A 19,006-nucleotide genomic window follows, 5' to 3' on the forward strand; every position below is an offset into this window, starting at 1 on the left:
GAGGGAGATTCCAGCAGAGGTGAGCTGGAGGACATCACAAACGCGCAGGGGAGCCCAGAGCTGCGTGTGGGAAGGGCCAGCAGGGAGGTGGCCAGGGCTGCTCACCCAGGACCTTCAGGAACCGGGTAATTGTGGCTACCTGGAGGAACACAGGGTGCCGTGGGGTTGCGCTCCAGAGGCGTCTCCTTGATTCCAAAAGAGATTGGCAGGCACAGGGGGAAAAAAAAAATCAGACAGGTCCCAGCCTGAAGGTACCGCACAGGCCCTCACTCATTCCCCTTTGATGATAAACATCCCCCCCCCTCCCCATCACACCTGCCAAATTCATCAAGAACATCACAGAGCAAAGGTTGTGCTCCCCACAGATCCTGTTGAATGCTGGAAGGGATTCCACGAATCTCTGGAGCTGCAGAGGCAACCCCAAGACACCCCTTTGTTCCCCAGGCCTTTCCCTTCACAGTCCCCAGGCCTCCCCCTGCCAGTCCAGCCCAGTTTGTGATAAAGGGCCTGGAATTGTTCTCATCCCACTGGCACAAGCCCCCAGGCCTCCGGCTCCTGCTGTTTTCTCCAGGATAACCTTCCCCACAAAGCAGAGCCCTGGGATCTGATCAAGCTCCAACACATTTTCCAGCAGTTCAGGGCTCCTACAAAGAGCTGTGCCGGCAGGAGAGCAAATCCAGCTCTGCCATGGACTTTCTTCAGCTGAACAAGGCCTTTTTCCTTTCCCAGCACACATTTTTCCGTGCACAGAGCATTCCCAGGTGAATCAGCCTGGATGCTGAGGGGGAGTGTGCTTGGTACAATTATCCACGGATGGCAAAACATTGGAGAGTAAGGGATAACAGAGCTTGGTGGCTGCTCTCTGCTGTCTAGAAACAGCCCTGGAGATTTAATCTGGGACGTTTAAAAAGCACTGGCTGTGGAAACAGAGCTGTGGGACTGTGATATCGAGCAGGGCCACGGCAGAACGAGCTGCTGCCCCCTCAGCTTGACATCTGCTCACCCTCTGCGTGCCAAGCAGCTCTGAGCTTCCCTCAATCTGAAATCTCCTCACTATCCACACCCCAACCAGCTCTGAGCTTCTCCCCCAGTTTGAGATCTCCATCTCCTCACCCCCTGCACCCCCAACCAGGTCTGAGCTTCCCCCTCAATTTGAAATCTCCCTCTCCTCACCATCCACACCCCAAACAGATCTGAGGTGCCTCCTCAATGCTAAAATCTCCTCCATCTCCTCTCTCCCTGCACCCCAACCCTCAATTTGAAGTCTCCTCACCATCCACACTACAACCAGCTGTGAGCTGCCCCCTCAGTTTGAAATCTCCATCTCCTCACCCTCTGCACCCCAACCAGCTCTGAGCTTCCCCCCAAAATGAAATCTCCTCACCATCCACACCCTAAACAGATCTGAGCTTCCCCCTCAGTTTGAGATCTCCGTCTCTTCACCCTCTGCTCCCCAACCAGCTGTGAGGTTGAGGTGCAGAGGGCGAGGAGATGGAGATTTTAGCCTCCCCAATGCTAAAATCTCTTCCATCTCCTCACCCCCTGCACCCCAACCCTCAATCTGAAATCTCACCATCCACACCCCAACCAGCTCTGAGCTTCCCCCCCCAATTAGAAATCTCCATCTTCTCACCTTCTGCACTCCATCCAGCTCTGAGCTTCCCCTCCAGTTTGAGATCTCCATCTCCTCACCCCCTGCACCCCATCCCCTCTGAGCCCTCTCCCCAGCCTGACTGCATTTCTGCCCTGCTTTTCCTGCCTTCCTCCCACCCTGCTGTCTCCCTCCCCAATCCCAGCCCTTTATCTCTTTCCCCCCCGTGTAATTCCCTCTCTCCAACCCCCTCTGCTCCCTGTCCAGCTCTCTCCAGCTGCTCCCTCCCCAGGAATGGCGCTCATTCATTGCCTTCCAGCTCCATTCCAGCCCCAAAAGCCAAGGAGGGCACATCCAGCGATGGGAATGCTGATAGCGTTAATGGGCGATCACAATCAGCATCCACACACCTGAGCAGGACCGCGGGAGCATCTTCAAGGCCCGCAGTTTCTACCTTTGAAACCCCCACGGGGTGTGTGTGTGTAGGGGGGGTGTTTGATTCCATCTGCAGGCAGCAGCTGAAGGGGAGCAAAGCCAGCAGGGAAGGAGGAAATAAAAGTTCCCAGCTGCTAAAATAGAACAGGAAGGAAAAGGTAATCTCCGGGTTTCTTGGAGACAGGAGTTTCACTCACGTTCGGCGGTGATGAGGCAAGATTCAAAGAGCTGCAGGGGAATCCCTGGTCCCAGTGAGTCACCAGCACTCACCCCAAAACTTGGAACCTGAGAGGAGCAGCTGGAATGGAGCTTCCCTGCCCAGCCCCACATCCTACAGCACAACCTTTCCCTACACAACTTTTCTTCCCTGCCCAGCCCCACATCCTCCTGCCCAGCCTTTCCCTGTCGCAGACATCCTTTTATGGAAAATCCTTCCCTTAGGATTTTTCCTCCTGAGAAGCTGGGAGGCTTCAGGAACAAAATGCAAACAATGGTTATCTGCTGCTGTGGAATGCAACAGGTGCATCTGGGATTGTCTCATGGGGTTGTTTCTAATTAATGGCCAATCACAGTCAGCTGGCTCCGACTCTCTGAGACACAAACCTTTGTTATTCATTCCTTTCTATTCTTAGCCAGCCTTCTGATGAAATCCTTTCTTCTATTCTTTTAGCATATGTAACATATACCATAAAATAATAAATCAAGCCTTCTGAAACATGGAGTCAGATCCTCGTCTCTTCCCTCTTCCTCAGACCCCTGTGAACACCATCACATATCCCTGCACAGAATTTCTTCCCTGCACAGCCCCAAATCCCCCAGCACAGCCTTTCCCCCTCTCCTGCTTTTCCCTCCCTCCACAGGCCCATGACACGCCCAAACCTTTTCTTTGCCCTTACAAAGTCACCCACAGCATCCTCCAAGTCCCTGCAGATCAACATGGGGGGATTTGGGAGCCCCCCCAGCAGGAATTCTGTGCCAGATGGGCAAATATTCCAGTGCCTGGCACTCTCTGGGGTGTCAGGGACAGACAGAAGGAGCAAGAGGCAGTTCCAGAGGCCATTCCTGCCCTATCTGAGCCACCCATCTCCCTGGCACCAATGGCCCTCTGGAGATGGCAATTCCTCCTGGCTGACTCCAAAGGGACCCAGGGGCAACCAGTTCAGCCTCAGATGTCCAAGAGGGAGAGATTTAAATCTGGGAGGGGTGATTTGTGCTGCCAGTGGTTATGTAAATGGGAGCTAGATACACAAATCACCAGTGCTTGGGCACAGATTTATTTGCAAACAAATCTGGTCTCTTTTTTTTTTTTCCTTTTCTGTTTCAGTAAATGTAAGAGTCAAGTGATCGCAGTTCTGAGCCAAGGTTTGGGTGCGATAGGGATAACAACTCTCCTCTTTCAGCTGAGCTGTAACTTTCTTACAAATGCTTTATAAAAATAGCCTCAGCTTCCTCCCAGTTTCTGTCAACATCAGGACTCACACTGCAGCGCTCATTCCTCTCCTTAAAGGAACGAGCTGTTCAAACAATCTGCACTTAAGATTTAATCTTTTCTAGCTCCAGGAGATAAAAAGAAAGAAAAGTGTAAGTGGCAGCAGATTCTCTCTGCTGCTGCAAACTGCCAGGACTCCACTCATTTTCATGGAGCTTCAGCCCAGCCAACAACTTGAATTTTTATTATTTTTTTTTTGCTGCACCAGCCAGACCCAATGGCATCCAGAACCTTCAGAATCTGCTAGATCAGTCCTCCCCTTGCTGAAATTCCAGACCCAATGGCATCCAGAACCTCCAGAATCTGCTAGATCATTCCCCCTATGCTGAAATTCCACAAGGCTGGGGAATGAATCCCTGTGTCGCAGACATCTTTTATGAAAAATCCTTTCCTTAGGGTTTTTCCTCCTGAGAAGCTGGGAGGCCTCAGGAACAAAATGTAAACAATGGTTATCTGCTGCTGTGGAATGCAACAGGTGCATCTGGGATTGGTCTCATGTGGTTGTTTCTAATTAATGGCCAATCACAGCCCAGCTTATTCAGACAGAGATCCTGAGCCACAAACCTTTGTTATCATTCCTTCCTATTCTATTCTTAGCTAACCTGCTGATGAAACCTTTCCTTCTATTCTTTTAGTACAGTTTTAATGTATTATATATCATAAAATAATGAATCAAGCCTTCTGAAACATGGAGTCAGACCTTCATCTGTTCCCTCACCCAAAACCCCCTGTGAACACCATCACATCCCTGGGATTTCAATGGGGAAAGACACAAATTCCCAGCAGCTCTCCCATCCCCAAGGCTTCACCCTGCTGCTCTGGGTGCCTGGAAAAGCAGAGATAAGCTCAGCTGGCTCCCCAAGCCAGCAGCCCAGGGTTGTGCAGCTCTCCTTGGTTCACCTGGCAGCTGTTTTGCATAGCCCTGGCACCAGATCTGCTGCGAGTTTGCCTGGGGAGGTTTCTCTGGGGATGGGCAGTTCCCCCCACCCCGCTGCCATTCCCTGGAAAAGGCAGGCACAGGGATGGATCCACGGGGAGCTGCAGAGCCAGTCCGGCCCTGCAGGATGAAAACAACCTCGCGGGGGAAAAGGAAAATCAGGGTGGCCTTCATCTTCACACGGGTCACCTGCGCTGAGTGACAGCAGCAGGGCTCATCCTGTGGTCTGCAGGGACAGGGGGTGAGGAGGGGATCCCTGGAGGTTCAGACGATGAGGAGGGGATCCCTGCAGGGACAGGGGGATGAGGAGGTGGTTTCTGGAAGGACAGGAGGATGAGGAGAGGATCCTTGGAAGGAGATGAGGAGGGGATCCCTGCAGGGATATGGGATTGAGGAGGGGATTGATCCCTGGAGGTCCAGAGGATGAGGAGGGGATCTCTGGACATACAGGGGGATGAAGAGGTGATCATTCCCTGCAGGGATCCCCTGCTCATCCCATCCCTGCAGGGACAGGGGGATGAGGAGGTGATTTCTGGAAGGACAGGAGGATGAGAAGGGGATCCCTGGAAGGAGAGGGGATGAGGAGGGGATCGATCCCTGGAGGTCCCGAGGATGAGGAGGGGATCCCTGGAAGGAGAGCGGATGAGGAGGGGATCCCTGCAGGGACAGGGGGTTGAGGAGGGGATCAATCCCTGGAAGGAGATGAGGGGGATGAGGAGGTGACACTTGCAGGACTAGGGGATGAGGAGGTGATCCCAGGAGGTTCAGAGGATGAGGAGGGGATCCCAGGAGGTTCAGAGGATGGGGAGGGGATCCCTGCAGGGACAGGGGATCAGGAAGTGATCCCTGGAGGTTCAGAGGATGAGGAGGGGATCCTTGGAAGGACAGGAGGATGAGGAGGGGATCCCAGCCTGCAGCAGGTGTTGGGAATTCCTGCAGGGACATCTGGGAGGGAAATGGGGAGCAGGGCCAGGCAGACAGCAGGCAGGGGTTTCAACTGCCTGGGCGGAGATTCTGGAACTCTCAGGTGCCAACTGCTGCAGGCTCCCCTTGCAGCCCTGCAGAGGCAGCAGCAGCTTCCAGAGGGCAATTCTGGCCCCGAGATGGATGGCACAGGGGTGAATCACCCTCTGCAGGTCCCCGCGCCCTGCCCGGGGTGAGCAGCTCAGGCTGCAGCCTCAGAGCATCCAATATCTAAAATTCAGATTAATCTCACCTCTCCTGGAGATTTTAGCACCCTGTCTGAGGAAGGAGGATGCCACGGGAGATTGGCAGAGCAGGCTGGGTGCAGGGGGCATTTCAAGGGGTAATTCTGATAAATTCACTCATTCCAATCTCTCACCTCAGACAAGGTGTGAAGTTCAGAGATTGCCCAAGTGCTGGTAGAGAGAAGAGTGGTAATTACTGTAACTACAACCAGTGCTTGTCCCACAAACTGTAAATGAAGCCAAATGCTCACCTGCACTGAAGGAATGAGCAAACCAAGACATTCAGCATGAGACACTCCTCAGGATTCCCACTGATTTTGGAAATTCAGGCTAAACCCAAGGCAGTGCCTTCATGCTACTGCTTCCACCAGCCACACCAGTGATTTCCCCAGTGCAGGGGGCATTTCAAGGGGTATTTCTGATAAATTCACCAGTCCCAATCTCTCACCTCAGACAAGGTGTGAAGTTCAGAGATTGCCCAAGTGCTGGTAGAGAGAAGAGTGGTAATTACTGTTACTATAACCAGTACTCTAAATGAAGCCAAATGCTCACCTGCACTGAAGGAATGAGCAAAACAAGACATTCGGCACAAAACACTCCTCAGGATTCCCACTGACTTTGGAAATTGAGGCAAAAACCAAGGCAGTGCCTTCAGGCTGCTGCTCCCAGCAGCCACACCAGTGATCTCCCCAGAGGCAGCAGGCAGCCCTGAGCTCTGGGACCTCCCTTAAATCACCCCCATGGATTGGCCACCCTGATTCCCTCCAGCTGCTCCCACCAGCATCGCAGGGAGCAGAGGCTGCAGCTGAGCGGGCACAAGGCAATTCCCTGGATTCCCACATGCCCTGCTGAGGTGCTTGATGCTCCCAAGGCACTTTAAAAAACTGCTTTTTAAGGTGCGAGCAGGATGGGGAGTTTCTGAGGCAGCCAGCTAGGGCTGCAGTTTTAATTTGCTCCAAAAACACAAAAACCTCCAAACCACCAGAGCATCTCCATGGGAAAGCCAGGGCTGGGGAGCAAAAGTGAATCTTGTGCTGACTCAGACAGCTCCAGACTCCAGGGGCAGCTTTCACTGAACACCCGAGTGCTGCAAAGCCCTGGGTTACAGAAGTGCCTTCCCTTTGTCAGCAGTGCCCCAGAGCAGCCCCTGTGCAGCCCCTTCGTGTGGGGCAGGCGAGGGGAGAGCAGGACAGCCAGTGTGGGAGACTTGGGCACCTTCCAGGAGGAAACCCGAGGGCAGCAGTTGTTCCCACGGAAAACATTTCACCTGCAGGTGCTGGGAGAGGGCAAGTCTCTTCTGCTAGACCAGAGGCAAGAGGCAGATCAGACCAGCTCTTCCTTTGCCCCTCTAATTCAAGTCAAACCAGCCTTTTGTTCCCCTTTCCCCTCCCCATCCTTTTTTATCCTCTTCCATAATGGGATGTTTAAGGAAAAAAAAAAAAAAAAAAAAAAAAAAAAAAAGAAATAAAATAACCCAACCTCAAACCCTAATCACCTTCATTTGAATTTCAAATATCCCCCTCCTGGCCTCCCCCACGCCCCAACTGACTCGGAGCTGGGAATATGGAAATTTCTCCTGCTCGCCTTAAATGTGGCTGCGCTATGAAAATCATCAGCCCTATGCAAATCGCGAGCAGCCCCGATTGCCACGGCAACCAGCTGTTTCCAGCCCGACCGCTGCAGCTTTCATTCACCGGGGCCTTGTCCCGGGGCTGTGCATGGCTGCGGGGGGAAGAGAGCACAGGAATCCTGCAGGCTTTGAGGAAAGTTTCACGAGGGAGAGGGAGAGGGAGAGCCAGCCTTGGGGAGCAAAGGCGTTGCCCAGCGCTGAGCTCAGCGTGGGGCTGGGAGAGGCCAAGTTTCCTCAAAAGACTTTGGCCTGGCAAGCTGCTTCCAGCCCGGGATGAGGAGGGAGCTGCAAACGGCAGGAGGAACGAAAGCTCCCAGGAAAAAAAAAAATAAAAAATGAAAAAAAAAGCGGCCAAGGTGGGAGAGAGCACGGGCTGAGCAGCCCAACGTGCCGTCCCTCACCTGTGCTGGTCCTCTCACCTGAGCTAGGGGCTGAGACAGGGGCTGGAACATCCAAACCTATCCCAGCATGATCCATCCTCTGGAAGGATCCATCCTTTGGAAGGATCATTCCTTTGGAAGGATCATTCCTCTGGGAGGATCCATCCTCTGGAAGGATCCATCCTTTGGAAGGATCATTCCTTTGGAAGGATCCATGCTCTGGAAGGAGCCATGCTTGGAAAGAGCATCCTTTGGAAATATCCATCCTTTGGAAGGATCCAACCTCTGGAAGGATCCCTCCTTTGGAAGGATCAGTCCTTTGGAAGCATCCATCCTCTGGGAGGATCCATCCTCTGGAAGGATCCATCCTTTGGAAGGATCCATGCCCTTCCCCTCCAGCTCCCAGGCTCAGCCACAGAATTCACAAAATTCACAGAATCACAGAATTTACAGAACTCACAGAATCTCCAGGTTGGAAGAGACCTTCAAGATCATCAAGTTCAACCCAGCCCCAACCCCTCAACTCAACCCTGGCACCCAGTGCCACATCCAGGCTTTGTTAAACACACCCAGGGATGGGGACTCCACCACCTCCCTGGGCAGAACATTCCAGAACTTTATCACCCTTTCTGTGAAAAACTTTTTCCTGATATCCAACCTAAATTTCCCTTGGCACAGCCAATCCCCCCATCCCAGATGATGCCTCAGGTTTTAGCTTTTCTATTTTTCAGGTTCTGTGCTGCTTTAGTGTGTGGGTCTGGGTTCACATTCAGGGATGCTGAGCTCTGTGCACAGAGCAGGGAGACAAAACAATTCCTGCTCCAGCTGGGCACCAAGGACAAATGATCCAAATCTCAGCCCAGGAGCACAAACCCCGTGGGCTGGAGAGAGAAAAACAAGCAGGGTGGGACTGCCTGGGCTAAAGCTGGGATGGGACAATGAACTGCAAGGTGCAAATGGAGCAGAACTGATCCCAGGGAGAGACCCCGGGAGCGCTCGTGCATTTTGGGGCCATTTTGGGTCATCTTGGGTTCATTTTGGGGCCATTTTGGGTCACCTTGGGTTCCTTTTGGGACCATTTTGGATTCATTTTGTGACCATCTTGGGTTCTTTTTGTGACCATTTTGGGTTCATTTTGGGACCATTTTGGTTCATCTTGGGTGCAGCCCTGGCTGGGCCCTCGTGCTGCCCAAGGTGGATCTATTGAGAATATCCTTTTAACAAATCCCTGCTTTATTCTTTAACTCTGCCTCCCCAAGACACCCCAGGAGCCACCCAACCCCTCCCCACACGTGTCCCACAGGGCACCCCACATCCCCCCGGAGCTGGGGTGCCCAGCACAGCCAGCCCTGCTGGCAGAGCCCAGCTCCTGGGGTTACAGGGTGGGGAGGGAAGATGCTGGGGCCGCCTGCAGCTATTCCCTTCCCCGTGGTTGTGTTTGAAGCGCTTCCCTATCGCCCTTTTTGTAAAAGCCTTGGCTTCCCCCCCATAGCCTCAACAGATGAAATCAAAGGGAAGCAGCTCTGCTTGGTGTAACCTGTTTTGATGGAGGAGATAACCGGGGAACAAGTGTCTGACACAAACAAACAGACAGACAGGGGCAAGTCCCACCTCAGCGTTCTGTTGCATCAGATATCAGCGCTCAGATAAACCACAAGAAGGGGGAGATCTCTGCCCTGGGGCTGCAGGACCAGGGGCGACACTCAGGCACTGCCAAGCCCCCACAGTTCCCATCAAAAAAAAAAAAAATCAGCGAGGAGCTCGCTGGCATGGCTTTCATCAGTTGGGGAAAAAAAAAAAAGAAAATAAAAAGATGAAAAGAGCTCCCAGCCAAGCAGAAAACTCGCTGCTCTTCGTTACCCCCCATGGAGGCTCAGCACCGGTGCCAAGGCTCGGGATCGGGCAGGGAAAGGGGAAAAGGAGCTGAAAAGCAGAGGGGTAATCCCTGCTCAGCCTGCCCCACACCCCTGGGGTGATGGGGATGGCAAAGCAACCCTCATGGGGGCAACTGGTGCCCGTTCCCCCTCACACACATGATCAAAAAATTTCTGAGCTGAGCAGTTAAGGGAGAGTTAATATTCACAGAACTGGGCAGTGAGAACCCTTAGAAATTATATTTTTTAAAATAATAGTTTGTAAAATGGCAACATTTCACTGTAATTGGTAGATTTGGGATCAAAAACCCGCAAATTTCTGGAAAATAAAATATTTTCCTTTTTTAAAAGCCCTGCAACAGCCCCAGTGCCAAGGCTTGGGATCAGGCAGGGAAAGGGGAAAAGGAGCTGAAAAGCAGAGGGGTAATCCCTGCTCGGCCTGCCCCGCATCCCTGGGGTGATGGGGATGGCAAAGCAACCCTCATGGGGGCAACTGGTGCCCGTTCCCCCTTGCACACAATTGAAAAAATTCAGAGGTGAGGTAAATTAATATTCACAGGGCTGGGCAGTGAAAAGCCTTAGAAATGATATATTTATAAAGAATAGGTTATAAAATGCAAAATGTCATTGTAAGCGGTAGATTTGGGATCAAAACCCAACAAATTTCTGGGAAATGTCCTTTTTTAGAAGCCCTGAAACAGCCCCAGTGCCAAGGCTTGGGATCAGGCAGGGAAAAGGGAAAATGAGCCTAAAAGCAGAAGGGTAATCCCTGCTCAGCCTGCCCCGCATCCCTGGGGTGATGGGGAAGGGAAACCAACCCTTGTTGGGGCAACAATTGAAAAATCAGAGCTGAAGTAAAGGAAGGATTAAGATTCAGGCAGTGAGAACCCTTGGAAATTACAATTTTTAAAATAATAGGTTGTAAAATGGCAAAATTTCACTGTAACTGGTAGATTTGGGATCAAAAACTAACAGATTTCTGGAAAATGTCCTTTTTTAAAAGCCCTGCAACAGCCCCAGTGCCAAGGATTGGGATCAGGCAGGGAAAGGGGAAAAGCACCCTAAAAGCAGAGGGGTAATCCTCTGATTAAATTATTAAAAATTATTAAAAATGGTTAATGATTTAAAATTTCAGACCTGAAGTAAAGGGAGGATTAATATTCACAGGGCTGGGCAGTGAGAACCTTTAGAAATTATATTTTTTAAAGAATAATTTGTAAAATGCCAAAATTTCACTGTAACCAGTAGATTGGGGATCAAAACTCCACAAGTTTCTGGAAAATATCTTTTTTTAAAAAGCCCTGAAATATTTTCTGTGGAATGGGTGTGGATTAAAAGAATTAAAAAAGAAAAAAATAAGCACTGAGCTCTTCAAACCTCCTACGAAAGGTTGAACAATTTTAACAATTTTCTCAAAAAAGAAAACCCCCACAATTATTTCAAACACTTTCAAAGGTGAACAATGCCCCAAGTTACCCCTTTCTTTTTTTTTTTTTTTCCCTTCTTCTAAGCCTGGAATTGGTGGGGATATGAAAGGATGAGATTATGCCTCTGCTGCTGCCACTTCCCATCAGATCTTTGGGCATCAGTTTGAGATCAAGGGCTTGGTTTACAAAAGATTTTTGGTATGTAATTCCTTAATTTTTTCTTTTTTTTTTTCTTTTTTTCTTTTTTTTCAACTTCTTGGAGCCAGCCTGAATTTTTGGTGATGAAAAACCTGAACCTAGGAGGATTTCTAGGTGTAATATTCTTAATTTGGTAAGAGATCTCTCCTTTTTGGGGGGAAGGAGCTGCGTGGATTGGCTTAATTCGGTAGGAAACGGGAAATTTAATTAATGAGTCATCAGCAACCACTCTGAGCCTTTTCCCACATGAAGCAGGGAAGCCAAACACAACATTATTTGTAAATATTCCTCTAACAATGCCTGCAAAGAGCGCAAAAACTTCCCGGGGAGCTCGGCACAAAGGGAGTTTTGTTGTTTATAAACAAGAAAAGAGCTGAGAAAACAACGTGGGAAGGGTTGGGGAATACCTGAGCTGCACCTTGCGCAGGTGAGGGATGGGTGGTGCCACCCACGAGGGTCCTGCAAGGTGTCCCCAAGGGTGACAAACTCGGCTGGGACCCCACAAAGAACATCCCGACACTCTGCAGCGTCTCATTTCCCTGATGAATCTGAATAGACCAAGAAAATCATCGTGACAGCCTCAGAAAAAATAACAAAATATTAAAAAAAATCACTGGGATAGTCTCAGAGAAAAAAAAGAGGCAAAAAATATTTAAAAAATCACTGAGGCAACCTAAGGAAAAAAAAAAAATTAAAAAAATCATCACTGGGACAGCCTTGGAAAAAAAAATTTTAAATCAAAAAATCATTGGGACAGCCTAAGAAAAATAATCAAAATATAAAAAAATTACCGGGACAGCCTCACAAAAAAATTAAAAAATTAAAAAAACACCAGGACAGCGTCAGCAAAAAAAAAAAAAAAAAAGATTTAAACAGGTTCTTTGTGCCGCTCTTTGCAAATGAAGGAGATTTACTTGTCCTGATTTCCCTGCTTGATTTGAAGGCTCTGAGCCACCAACGCTGCCGCGAATATTTTTTGTTATTTTCAAACAAATTGACTTCGCTGTTCTGCTTTCTTTTCTCAATTACCACTCGAAAGAGGCGCTGCAGCTCTCGCTAATGGCTGTCTGGGATGCATAAACTGAAAAAAATCTGAATTTTATCCAACCAAATGTGCTGCCAGTTCTGGTTTAACACTTCTGACTCCCACTACGTTTAATACCAAAATTAAATCCCCATTTTCCTCAATCTTGATTAATCCTGCCGCCCATTAATGAGCACCAAATATTTCTGGGGGTTCCGGGTCCTTATTTAAGGCCCTGTAAGAGCTCTCAGGGGCTTTTGGAGGAGCTTGGGGTGTTTGGGATTTGTTTGGTGCTGGTTTATCCCAAACCCCAAATTTGGGGTGATTTGAGAGCCCTGAGCAGAGGCTGGACTGGCCAAAGTCAATCAGAGTTCATGGATGTGAACAGAACCAGATTTGATCCCTAGTTTAGATTCTGTCAAATAACCCAATTATTTGGATTTCTAAATCAAGGGGTGGGGTTAGTCCCTTTAAAACCTGGAGTTCTCTTGCTTACCCAAAATCTCATTTTTTTCCTAAATTATCTCAAATTTTATAAGAGGGAAACCATTCCATGCAAAGTTTCCACATCCCCTTGGCCCAGGCTTAGGGCTCCTCATTCTTTAGAGAATTTTTGATTCCTCTACATTTTCTCCACCAGTTTTTGTTTCAAAATGTGTTGATTTCTCTTGCTTACCCAAAATCTCTTTTTTTTCCCTGAGTTATCTCAAATTTGCTTGTGTCCTCTTGCTTACCCAAAATCTCTTTGTTTTCCCTAAGTTGTCTCAAATTTTACAAGAGGAAAATCATTCCATGCGAAGTTTTCACCTGCTCTTCCACACCACTTTGGCCCAAGCTCAGGGTTCTTCATCACTCAGAGAATATTTGATTCCTCTACATTTTCTCCACCAGTTTTTGCTTCGAAAGGTGTTGATTTCTAAGCCTTTTAATGATCTTAATTTGCTGCACCTAGTGGGTGCTAAGATGATTTCTCAGTGTTGCTCATTTGCCTACAAAGGGATGTGACCATGGCCCTTTGGGAAATTACAGGGCCTTGTAAATGGGATTCAAATCCCAGCGATCCAAATCTCACCCCAGGCAGCCCCAAAGCACAAACCTGATTTTTCGGGTGCCTGTTACACCTGGTGGTGGGCAAACCTGGCAGAAATTGGTGCTCACAGCATCATTGGCACCTTCAAAGGATCCCCCTGAGCCTCAGATTTCCAGATCCAAGGGACTTGGGGGCTCCATGAGGAGCTGGAGGTGAAAAACCCAATCACGCCTCTGCACCCGCTGCTGCTGGAACTCCAGACTGGATTTGGTTATTCCCAAAGTCCCTCCCATTTTTCTCCACACACACACACACAGAGCCCAAAAAATGTTGTTTTCCTTATGGAAAAGCTCCTGGCACAACCCTGTGGATACAGAGCTGAGTGCACCAGGACGGTTCCAAAGCCATCACTGCTGTGGCAGCGAATTTCTGATTCCATTTCAGACCCGCTGTGGACACTGGGGAGGCACTCTTTGAGCAAATTTCAACCTCAAACTCACTGGGGACATTGGGGAAGCACCCTGTGAATTGTGGGGACATTGGGGAGGCACTCTGTGAGTGAATTTCAAACTCAAACCCACTGAGAACATTGGGAAGGCACTCTGTGAGTGAATTTCAAACTCAGACCCACTGAGAACATTGGGAAGGCACTCTGTGAGTGAATTTGAGGACACTGGGGAGGCACTCTGTCACCTGGGGACTTTGGGGAGGCACCCTGTGAGTGAATTTCCACCTGAAACCCACTGGGGACATTGGGGAGGCACCCTGTGAGCAAATATCAAACTCAAACCCACTGGGGACATTGGGGAGGCACTCTGTGAATGAATTTCCACCCGAAACCCACAGAGGACATTGGAGAGGTACTCTTTGAGCAAATTTCAAACTCAAACCTGCTGGGGACATTGGGCAGGCACTCTGTGAGCTGGCGACACTGAGGAGGCACTCTGTGAGCAAATTTCTATGTCAGACCCACACAGGACATTGGGGAGGCACTCTCTAAGCAAATTTCCATGTCAGACCCACTGAGGACATTGGGGAGGAACCCTGTGACCTGGGGACATTGGGGCAGGCACTCTGTGAGTGAATTTCCACCTCAAACCCACACAGGATATTGGGGAGGCACTCTGTGAGCAAATTTCTATGTCAGACCCACTGAGGACATGGGGGAGGCACTCTGTGAGTGAATTTCCATGTCAGACCCACTGAGGACATTGGAGAGGCGCTCTGTGAGCAAATTTCCATGTCAGACCCACTGGGGACATGGGGCAGGCGCTCTGTGAGCAAATTTCAACCTCAAACCTACAGAGGACATGGGGGAGGCGCTCTGTGAACAAATTTCCACCTCAAACCCACAGAGAGCATTGGAGAGGTATTCTCTGGGCAAATTTCCCTGTCAGATCGCTGGGGAGCCGGGGGAGGCACTCTGGGATTCGCTGCTGTCACACAGGAGGGATCTTGCATGGCTGATCAAGATACCAACGCAATCCTAGCCCAGAGCACATTCCTGATCAACTGCCAGGCTGCAAGAGCAGCAACAGGAGCCCAGAAAAAGCACGGGGGAGAAACTTCCAGCACCCACATTCCCCTTTTTTGTTATTATTTTTTCCTTTTGTTTCCCCTCCCTCTCGTGGCCCTGCCACCCCAGACCCTCCTTACCTGGCTCCACCTGGTCAGGCTCGTGCCGGGTGTCTGTGGAATCTGCAGCATCCCCGCTCATCTTGATCTCTGCAAAAGGAGGCACAACTGATTTTAATAACAGGTCACAGTCCCAGGCAACAGGCACATGTGGCTTCCACTAAACAGCACGAATGAATGTGTGTAATTATAATAAACCATCAGACTTTCAAATTTCTGATTCCTCAACATCCAGGCGCTGGAATATTCATCAGCTCTGAGGATGCACTTTCCCTCCTGTTGCTCTTTGCAGCCCCCCTCACTCCTGTGCCCCCTCCCCAGTTTGCTCGGGGGGGTTTTTTGGGGTTTTCACCCTCCTCATCCCTCCTCACCCACGGGATAGAGGGGTGGATTCAGCACTGGGAGCTTCCCAAACCTGCTGTGGTGCTCAGGCTGGGACAGCACCTCCCACACCTGCAGAGATGGGGATCCCTCCAGCTTTCTCCCAAATCCTTCAAGGTGGCTCAAACCCGACTTGGTTTTTCCAAGTGCCTCTATCTGCACTTTATTTCTCCTCTTTTTGTCACTTGCAGGTGTCCACAACCCTCAAAAGCCACCCAAGATCTGCCTTGCCCCAAAGTGCTGTCCCCTGCATTTCCCCCTATCTTCACCCAGGCCAAGAAATTTTGTCATTTACCCTTGAAGTGATGGCTGCCACCACACCCGGGGCCACTCTCTCCTTCGGGGACAGCTGCAAGAAAAGGTGGGAATGGTCAGCTCCACACTAACAGAGGCCAAGGACACAGAGGTGGGAGAAGGGGAGATCTCCATTCAAATCCAGATGGACACCCCTCAGCTTTTCCCTTTCCACTGGAATTTTACCTGTTTCCAGACTCGTTGCAAAAAAAAAAAAAAAAAAAAAAAAAAAAAAAAAAAAGTAAAACTGAGATAATTTTTTTATTATTTGAGTGATTTGCATGTGCTTCCTGCAGCCAATCCCGGCCACAGACTCTCCCCATTTGCATGGGGGAATAACAACAGCGGGGAAGCTGGGCCAGTGTTTGCTGTGGTTTTCTGGGCTAGGGAAGGCAGGTGGAAGCCACCTAAAAGCACCATGCAAACCCTTTTCCTCTTCCCCAGATCCACCTTTTGTTATTCCCAAACAGATGAGAGCGGCCCCGTTGGATTTTTATCCCCATTTCCCTCTTTAGCTCCCACCAAAACAGGCAGGGCTTTGTGTGCGTGTGTGTGTGGTGTGTGCAGGTTTTCTTCTCCCATATTCAAAGCTGCCCTCGTGTGCAAACAGCAGATAATCTGCTTTTCTGGCCAAGATTTCGTAGCTTTGATCAAGTTGAAAGTCTGTAACTTTCTCCAGCAAATGAATAAAGGTAGGAAAAAAAAAAAAAATCAGGATTTTATAGCAGAAACTTTCACATACTTCAGAAACTTCCTTTCCTTAAATTATATTAAGGATTGAGGGGGGAGAAAAGAGTTGTGGGATTTTTTTCTTTTTTCCCCCCTTCAAATAAACCCTCTGCAATTAAGACATGAACGTTTAGTGGGGCTTCTAAGCATTTCTACTGCAGGAAGAGTAATTACCATCAGCTATAAACATCTTCTTGTCTTGTACCACTGCCAAGGGACCCTAACTTAGGCAATCTACAAAGCACAAAGTTTTGCTGGCTGCCAAAAAGTATTAAAAAAAAAAAAAAGGCAAGTTCTCATAAAATAGAGGAAGAAAAAAAAAAATCTAAAAGCCTGCAGAAATTTGGGTGCTTCCTTTGGTGAGAAAGCTTGTTAAAAAAAAAAATAAAATTAGGGAAAGCAAATATTTAATTCCCAAGAGAGAGAGAGCTGAGGAAGGACAGACAGAAAAGCAGAGCATGAAAATCTCTGTCCCCCCTGCAGGAGTGACCCCACACCCCTCTGCCATTAAAAACTGGGATGGGTGGGGAGGGGAGGAGGAATTGCTGCTGCTGCTGCACCTTGATTGCATATCACACGTTATCCACCAGGTAAATCCCCTCCTCCTGCAGCTGGGAGATAAGAGATGCCCTGGGATTCCCATGCACAGGCATTTCATTTTCAGTGAGATTCAAAAAAAAAAACCCTATAAATGTGCACAAGTTATTACAGTTTGAATATCTTGAATTTTATTTTAAGAGAGATTAAAAAAAAACCCTATAAATGTGCACAAGTTATTACACTTTGAATATTTTGTCAGGAAAAAGAAAATAAGAAGGGAAAAATAAGCAGAAAGAAAAGGAAAACTGCTGATCTGAGAGGTTTAAGGTTTAGGACAGATTTTGCATTCTGGATCTGTATTTAGGATTTTTGTAATTAATGCAGATTTTGTGTCCCTGTGGGTGACAGGGCAGCCCCAGCACCCTCCAAGGGATCCTTGGGAACAAGGAGCAGACACACAGAGCAATCATTTTCTAATCTAATTGCGCCCAAACCCCTTGCAGTGCAACCAGAGCAATGCAAACCCATCCTTTACCCCTGCTCCATCCTCAAAAACAACTTTCAGACAGGGCAGCTCCTTCCACACAGCTCTGCCAGCTTAGCAATACGCACAGGATAATCAGGCTTGGAGAAAAAAATAAGTAAAAATAAATAAATAAAAAAAAAAATAAAAAAAAATTAAATAAAAAATAAATAAAATAAATAAATAAAAAATAAATAAATAAAAATAAATAAATAAAACCTCTCTGGGAAAAATAACCCAGCTTAGGACAGCCTAACTGCAAACCACAGCCCTATTAGGAGCCGCCAGTGTGGCCTGGGCCATATTAAAAATGTGCTGCAAACAGAGCAGGGGCAGGGGCAGGCGGGGTGGTTGAGCCAGACCAAAGGAGCTCTGCCCGTGCAGACACTTCTCCAGGACATATCTGCATCTCTATTTGTGCTGAAACAAACGCTGTCAGCAAACCAAGCCTTTCCCAAGCTGCTGCCTGAGCCAGCCCGATGGCTGCACAAGGGGAATCTGCTCCTGGAGCAGGGGGAGCTGGGCTGGCCTGGGAGCATCACCCCGGGTTTGAGGTGTCTGAGCCCCTCTGGAGGCTGCAGGGAGCTGAAATATCCAGAATTTCCAAACGAAATATCCAAAATTTCCAAATATCCAGCGAGGTGAAATATCCAAAATGCTCCGGGAAGGGGTGGTGGCACCAGCAGGGAGGTGTCTCAGCAGAGAGGAGGGTGTGAGGGGCATGGGAGTCCCCCTGTGGGCTGAGTCTTCTCTTAAAATCATTAAAGTTGGAGGAAAAAGCAAGATAAAAACTGGGGTTAGAGCTGAGCTCAGGCCTGCACAAAGGTTACAGAGGGGCCTCAAAGCTGCTCAAGTCTTCTCCTAAAGTCATTAAAGTTGGAGAAAACTTCCAAGATAAAAACTGGGGTTAAAGCTGAGCTCAGCTCTGTTACAGAGGGGCCTCAAAGCCTCTCAAGTCTTCTCCTAAAGTCATTAAAGTTGGAGAAAAACCCCTCCAAGATAAAAAGTGAGGTTAAAGCTGAGCTCAGCTCTGTTTCGGAGGGGCCTCAAAGCTGCTCAGGGACCCCAAAACTGAACGGCTTTTGTGGAGGGGTGGAAAAATCCCCTCCCATTGTGCCTGGGCTCCAAAGGACTCCTGGAAGCTCCAGCTTTTCTGTCAGCACAGGGGGATGATCAGGGGCAGTGGGAGCACAGCCCCAGCTCCAAACCCTGCCCTGAGAGAGGGCACAGGCTCCAGCTGGGGAATGTCCCCGTGAGGAAAGAGTCACCTGGAGGGCTGGATGGGTCATTTTTTTTTACCTTTCCTTTTTGCCCCCCTCAAGGAGTCTGGAAGCAGTAAAAATTCCCATTAAAAGGGAAAAGCTGAGGGGGTGTCCATCTGAATTGGACGGAGAGATGGGGGGATGGATGGATGGATGGATGGATGGATGGATGGATGGATGGATGGATGGATGGATGGGTCATTTTTTACCTTTTCTTTTTGCCCTCCCCAAACGAGTCTGGAAACAGTTAAAATTCCCATTAAAAGGGAAAGGCTGAATTCAATGGCTGGATAGGTGGATGGGTGGATGAGTGGGTGGGTCGTTTTTTTTTACCTTTTCTTTTTGCCCTCCCCAAACGAGTCTGGAAACAGTTAGAATTCCCATTAAAAGGGAAGAGATGAGGGGTTGTCCATCTGAAT

The 19,006-nt window shown here is 49.0% G+C and overlaps 1 protein-coding gene across 1 annotated transcript in view; it reads right to left on the reverse strand.

Annotated features, from left to right (window-relative positions):
* Positions 1 to 19,006, reverse strand: part of POU2F3 (POU class 2 homeobox 3) — a 49,986-nt gene that overhangs the window by 29,558 nt on the left and 1,422 nt on the right. The window contains 2 exon segments of the mRNA XM_058041281.1: positions 14,880 to 14,948; positions 15,535 to 15,588. Coding sequence (XP_057897264.1) covers positions 14,880 to 14,948; positions 15,535 to 15,588 — 123 coding nt within the window.

Source organism: Melospiza georgiana, chromosome 27, assembly GCF_028018845.1.
Source record: "Melospiza georgiana isolate bMelGeo1 chromosome 27, bMelGeo1.pri, whole genome shotgun sequence".
NCBI lineage: Eukaryota > Metazoa > Chordata > Aves > Passeriformes > Passerellidae > Melospiza > Melospiza georgiana.